The following is a 6638-nucleotide window of genomic DNA, read 5'->3' as shown; positions in this document are numbered from 1 at the left end:
CGACCCAGTCCGCTTACTTGGTGTAAGGGTGGGGAACTTAAACGAATCAAGTTAAGGGTGTTCGACCCAGGTCGCTTACTTGTGGTAAGGGGGGAACTTAAAACGTGTTAGAAGTATGGTAATGAGTAGTCGTGGTGTTAAGAACCCTTTGTTTATTCATGAAATTTGGGGTGCCTCGTTAAAACCTCCCTGGCCAAAACCCTCCTTAGGGAAAAAAGACCTGGTGAGGGAAAAGAGTACACCCAAGGTTACAAGTGTTTGGTGCGATACAATACATGTTTTTAACTAAAATAAAACTTGAGATGGGACACATTCCATGTATTAGGTATTTCTTCCCCAGACAACTGCTTAAGCCGATATGCTCCCCCCCTCAACATCTTCACGTATTCGGTATGGGCCGAACCAATTCGCGGAGAACTTGCCATCCTTCTTTCTCGCACTACTGGCCATTCTCCAAACTATGTCTCCTTTTGCGAACGATCTCAGGCATAGGTTCGCGTTATACTTTCTGGCCGCTCTCTGTTTGGCAGCTAAGTTGCGTATTTGAGCTTTTTCTCTTAACTCGGGCAGGAGGTCAAGGTGGGTGGTCATGTTTTGATGATTTTGGGTTGAGTCATATAGTTCTCGACGCAGGGATGGTTCACCAATTTCAACGGGTATCATGGCGTATGCGCCGTATACTAGGCCGAATGGAGACTCGTTTGTTGCTGATTGAGGGGTACACCTGTAAGCCCATAGCACTTCTACTAGCTCTTCTGTCCATCGGCCTTTGGCGTTGTCCAACCGCTTGCGTAGCTCCACTAGTATAACCTTGTTTGCCGCCTCGGCCTGTCCGTTGGTTTGTGGGTGTTCAACAAAGCTGGTTACGTGTTTGATGCCTAGACTAGTGTAGAATTTAGCGAGTTCTTTGTCTATAAAGTGTCAGCCATTGTCGGTGATGATTGTATGTGGGACACCATATCGGCATATAATATCCTTCCAAACAAATTGTTGGACTTGCTGGGCTGTAATGGTGGCTAGTGGTTTAGCCTCTATCCATTTGGTAAAGTAGTCGATGACTACTATCAAGAATTTTACTTGGCCTTTGCTGGGGGAGAATGGGCCAAGGATGTCCATTCCCCACTTTACGAAGGGCCACGGGGATAGTATGGAATGAAGCTGTTCTTGTTTCTAGTGAATGAGATTGCCATGTTTCTGGCATGATTTGCATTTTTTGACGAAGTCTTGGCAGTCTGCTTCCATGGTCGGCCAAAAGTAACCAGCACGAAGGATTCTAATAGTCATGGTGCTTGCGCCGAAATGATAGCCGCATATGCCTTCGTGTAATTCTTTAATGATGTACTGGGTTTGTTCTGTAGTGACGCATTTGAGAACTGGTTGGCCGTATCCGCGTTTGTACAGATCATCACCTATCATCGTATACCTGGCGGCTTTAGTTATCCAAGTTCTATCAACGTTAGGTGGAGGGTTACTGGTTTGGAGGTATTGGATGTAAGGAGTTGTCCAGTTAGGGGTGACAATACGGGCTGAGCCCGACGGGCCAACCCGTCAGCCCGTTATTAAAGGAATGGGTTGGGTCAAAATTTTTAGCCCATGGCCCGTTCTAACCCGGCCAATCTGGCCCGTAAATATGTCGGGCTGCATGACGGGCTGGCCGCAGGCTGGCCCGTAACCCGTGTGTGATGAAAGGCTGGCCCGTGTGATGAAAGGCTAACCCGTGTGTGATGAAAGGCTGGCCCGTGAGACTAAAGTTTTGTTTTGTTTCCTTTCGACGTAGGGTTTTTTCTTTTCCCCCAAATCAGTGACCCACTCTCCACTTCGCGTTCGCACCACTGAACCACCCCAAATCAGCGACCAGACGCACACCACCACGCACTCACCACCGAATCGGTCTCGCACCACTGACTGGCGACGGCGACGACGTGAACCATGGAGGATGACGACGACGGCGCCCCAAATCAGTGACCAGACGCACACCACCACGCACTCACCACCGATCCACCTCGCACCATTGACTGGCGCCGCGACGACGACGACGTGAGCCATGGAGGATGACGGCGACGGCGCCCCAAATCAGTGACCAGACGCACACCACCACGCACTCACCACCGATCGACCTCACACCAGTGGACCACCTCGCACCACTGGACCACTCTAACGCGACCAACAAGCAAAGCGAAGAACGTTCTCTCCCACTTCGCGAAGAACCAGCAGCGATCATCTCCGACGCGAGCAAGGATCATCATCACGATTGACGACGACGCAGGTTTGTTCCCGATTTTCAATTTTCGATTTTGTGCCCTAATTTTTGGTTCTGCTACTGCCATGGTGATTTTCAATTTTCGATTCCCCTTTCTGCCCTAATTGTTGTGTTCTTCTGCTATTGCCATGGTCTCTGTTTCTAGCAAATATTTTTCGATTCCTCAATTCTGCCATGGAATTGGGTGGTGGCGGCACTGCGTGCAAAGGATCAGATGGGAAAATATTGCTATTGTTATTTGTTTATTGCATTACTGTATCAGTTTGGTTTGGACAATTTTCGATTGTGGTAGTGTGTATTGTAATGCTTACTATTGTTGTGTTGTGTTGTGTTATATTGTATATGTCATCTTCAGTTTTTCAGTTTGGGTTTTGTGTGATAGGAACCTCATAAAAATAATGGAAGATTCAGTTAGCAAACCTAATGATGGGGATGTCCATGAAAAATCAAATACTGTAACCGATAGTGTGACTGAGGATAATAAAACTGGTGAAACTGATAAGAAAAAGAAGAAGTTATCATCCTCTGATGTTTGGAAATTCTTTACTAAGATTGGGGTTTGTGAGGATGGAAAAGAAAGGGCAAAGTGTAATGGGTGTAACCAAAAATATATAATTGGTGGTGTAAGATATGGTACTTCCCATTTAAAGCGTCATATTGAAAGGTGTACCAAATGTAGATTTGATGATGTGGGTCAAATGATGGTGGACATGCAAGGAAAATTGAAAGCCAAAAAAATAGACCAAATGGTGTCTCGTGAATTGTGTGCTAATTTAATTATTCGACATGGTTTACCATTCAAATTTGTTGAGTACTCTGAACTTAGGACTTGGATAAGTTATTTGAATCCTGAAGCAACTCTTGTTTCTAGGAATACTATTAAGAAGGACATATTGAGAATATTTAAGAGAGAAAAGATCAAGTTAAAGGGTGAGTTGCATAACATTACAAGTAGGATTTGTTTAACCTTTGATCTATGGACATCTTGCACTACTGAAGGTTATATAAGTTTAACAGCACATTATGTTGATTCAAATTGGAAGTTGAGGAGCAAAATTCTTAACTTTTGCCATTTCCCTCCACCTCACACTGGATTTGAGTTGTCTAAGAAGATAAATGCATGTTTGCATGATTGGGAAATTGAAAAGCGAATATTTTCTATCACCTTGGATAATGCTTCTAGCAATGATGTATTGGTGAAAACTTTAAAAAATCAGTTGGTTTTAAATAATTCATTGGTTTGTAGTGGAGAGTTCTTTCATGTGCGTTGTTCTGCTCATATTTTAAATTTGATTGTACAAGAAGGGTTGAAGGTACTTAGTGATGCTCTTGATCAAATTAGAGGGAGCATCAAGTATGTGAGAGGTTCTGAAGCTAGAATGATTAAATTTAAAGAATGCCTTCAACAAATAGGGAACATTGATTCATCAAGTGGATTGTGTCTAGATGTTCCTACAAGGTGGAACTCAACCTTTTTGATGCTTCAAAGTGCTGTTAAATACCAACGGGTTTTTGAAAATTTACGCTTAGTTGATGAAAATTACAAGTATTATCCATCTGAGGAGGCATGGAAAAGAGCAGAAAAGATCACTGTTTTCTTGTCCCTATTTTATGAAATTACAAATTTGATGTCTGGCTCAAGTTATCCTACATCCAACTTGTATTTTTTTCAAGTTTGGAAAATTCAATGCCTTTTAATAGAGAGTGTGCAAGATGGAGACGAAGTTATAAGAAATATGGCTGAAAAGATGATGGTCAAATTTGACAAATATTGGGATGAATACAGTATTGTTCTTGCATTTGGGGCAATTCTAGACCCAAGGATGAAATTAGTTACATTGGGTTTCTGTTTTGAAAAGGTTGACCCTCTTTGTTGGGAACAAAAGGTGGAGAAGATAAAGGACAAATTGTACATTCTATTCTCTCAGTATTCTTCAAATACTTCAACTTCAAATGCTCAAAAGCGTTCCTTGAGTGATGCGTTATCCTCATCTTCCTCGAAGCCAAACCTATTTGATGTAAGTTATTTACTTTCTTCTAATTTTATAATAATTATTGTTCATATTAATATTCTTTTATTTTGTTTATCATGTTAGGAATTACAACAACGTAAACTTCAACTAGTGGCTAAAACGGGAAAGAATCAACTTGATACATATTTGGATGAGCCAACATTGGATATTCATTTTTCAGTAGCTTTAGATGTTCTTGAATGATGGAAGAGTAACAATGAACGTTTTCCAGACCTTGCTTTGATGGCTAGGGACTTGCTAAGCATCCCGATTACTACTGTCGCATCTGAATCAGCATTCAGCATTGGTTCTAGGATTCTTAATAAGTATAGAAATTGTTTGTTGTCAACAAGTGTGGAGGCAATTATTTGTACTTCTAGTTGGAAGCATGGTTTTTGTGATGGTAAATTGTTTATTATAGATGTCTTTAGTTTCTTTTTATTCTTATACACAATTTTTTATATCGTAATTTTTTGTTTACTTTATTTTGTTTAAAGATTATGAAGACGATGACAAAGACAGAAAAGTAGAGCAGACTTGTTCCAATGCTGCCTCTAATGATCCTGGAAGTGATACAGAATGACAATTGGTATTTGTTTCTAATTTATTGAATTGTCTTTTCATTATAAAGCATCCTCACTTATTGAATTGCCTTTTTTTTAACAGATGTTAGATTGAGTTCAGATTTGTTGGGTTGGAATCAGATTACTGGCCTGTGAATTTTGAATGAGAAGGCTGATTGCAATTGTTCCAAAAGAGTTCCAGCTGAACAGATTACTGGCCTGCTTGTTTCAGCATTGTTTTAGATTTTATTTTGTTTCTTGTAAGGGAAAATTTGTAATTTCCTTTGGATAGTCAAATTAGTTAGTTCAGATTACTTTGTTAGGAGCTTTATTTGTGAAACTACTCTTCAATGCATGCATTTTTGTTCTATTTTGAATCACAGGTATTGCCATTTTTTTCAAATCACAGGTATACGGGCTGGCCCGTTAGCCCGTAACGGGACGGGCCGGGCTGTTATTTCTGGCCTTTTTTCTCTTAACGGGCTGGCCCGTCCCGGCCCGTTTTCAACGGGCCAAAAACGGGCCGGGCCAAAACGGGCCGGGCAGGCCCGTTTTGCCACCCCTATGTCCAGTTGTCGGCTTGGTGTTAAGTTAGGTTATGGCAAGTATTTGTGATGGAAGGAGTGGATAGTGTTTGCTGCAATAGTGATCGGTGGCGGCTTTTTAACTTGGTGTTGGCTAGTTTGGATAATATGTCAGCTCTGACGTTTTCGGATCTAGGAATGTGTTGGATGCGGACTTGTTCGAAGGCGGACTAGACGATTATTCGAACCAGATGGTAATATTGTAAGAGGGTGGGGTCTTTGATCTAGAACTCGTCATTTAGATGGCCTATAGTAAGCTTGGAATCGGTTTTGCATGTTAACGACTTGACACCAACCTCACGGGCCAGGGATAAGTCGGCGAGGATGGCTTTATATTCGGCTTGATTGTTAGATGTCTTGAAGGCGAAATGGAGGGATTTTTCGACGAGGATATCGTTGGGGCCTTTCAACACAATGTTAGCATCTGCTCCCTTTGGATTTGAAGAACCATCAACATAAAGTGTCCATTGGTCCTCTGCGGGTGTTTGTTGGAGATCGTTGACAAAGTCTAGGAGGCATTGAGCTTTGATGGGGCCGTGAGGTTCGTAACGGATGTTGAATTCAGATAACTCAATGGCTAAGGATGACATTCGTCCTGCAAGGTCTGGTTTCTGCAATATCTTCTGAATTGGGTAGTCGATTTTGACGATGATGTTATGATTTTGGAAGTATGGGCGTAGGCGGCGGGCTGTGTGTATCAGGGATAGGGCCAACTTTTCCACCATCTGGTATCTGGTTTCGTGGTCTTGCAGGGTTCTGCTAACGAAGTAAACAGGGTGCTGGGTGCTGCCTACCTCTTGAACCAGCGTGGCGATGACGGTGTGATCTGTGGCAGTGATATAGACTAATAGGGATTGATGAGTATCCGGTTTGTGGAGGATGGGTGGTGAGGTGAGGGTGGTTTTTAGCTTTTGAAATATCTATTCACAATCATCATTCCACGTGAACTTGGCGAATTTTTTTAGTAGCTGTATGATGGGTTGGGTTTGTTTGGCTAGTTTGGGAAGGAAGCGAAAAATGGCCATGAGGCGGCCTATGAGGCGTTGTACTTCTTTGATGCTGGTTGGGCCTCGTATCTCAATGATCGTCCTGCACCTTTCAGAGTTAGCCTCTATGCCGCGCTGGGTCAGCATAAATCTAAGGAACTTGCCACGGTCGACATCGAAAACGCATTTATCGGGGTTGAGGTGGAGGTTGTATTGCCTTAATGTAGAGAAAA

The 6638-nt window shown here is 42.4% G+C and overlaps 1 protein-coding gene and 1 long non-coding RNA gene across 2 annotated transcripts; one reads left to right on the top strand and one right to left on the bottom strand.

The window, feature by feature from the left end:
* The first annotated feature begins 4730 nt into the window (after nt 1-4730).
* LOC146884109 (uncharacterized) lies at nt 4731-5149 on the top strand. Its single transcript, XR_014983995.1, has 2 exons — nt 4731-4861; nt 4939-5149. It is a non-coding gene; the product is annotated as an uncharacterized LOC146884109 (long non-coding RNA).
* Nucleotides 5150-5643: 494 nt separating this feature from the next.
* Nucleotides 5644-6144, bottom strand: LOC146884108 (uncharacterized). The gene has a single exon (XM_085665855.1). The coding sequence runs from the start codon at nt 6142-6144 to the stop codon at nt 5644-5646; it is 501 nt and encodes a 166-aa protein (XP_085521981.1).
* Nucleotides 6145-6638: the final 494 nt, after the last annotated feature.

The sequence above is a fragment of the Vigna unguiculata genome, chromosome 8 (assembly GCF_037176805.1).
Source record: "Vigna unguiculata cultivar grain cowpea cultivar isolate G323 ecotype 2 chromosome 8, ASM3717680v1, whole genome shotgun sequence".
Classification (NCBI taxonomy): Eukaryota; Viridiplantae; Streptophyta; class Magnoliopsida; order Fabales; family Fabaceae; genus Vigna; species Vigna unguiculata.
Note: the sequence above shows the minus strand (reverse complement) of the source record. Positions and strands in the feature narration are given on the sequence as shown.

Excerpts from the sequence above, each read along its gene's own strand:
- LOC146884108 (XM_085665855.1), bottom strand. The coding sequence starts at position 6,144 with ATGGTGGAAAAGTTGGCCCTATCCCTGATACACACAGCCCGCCGCCTA.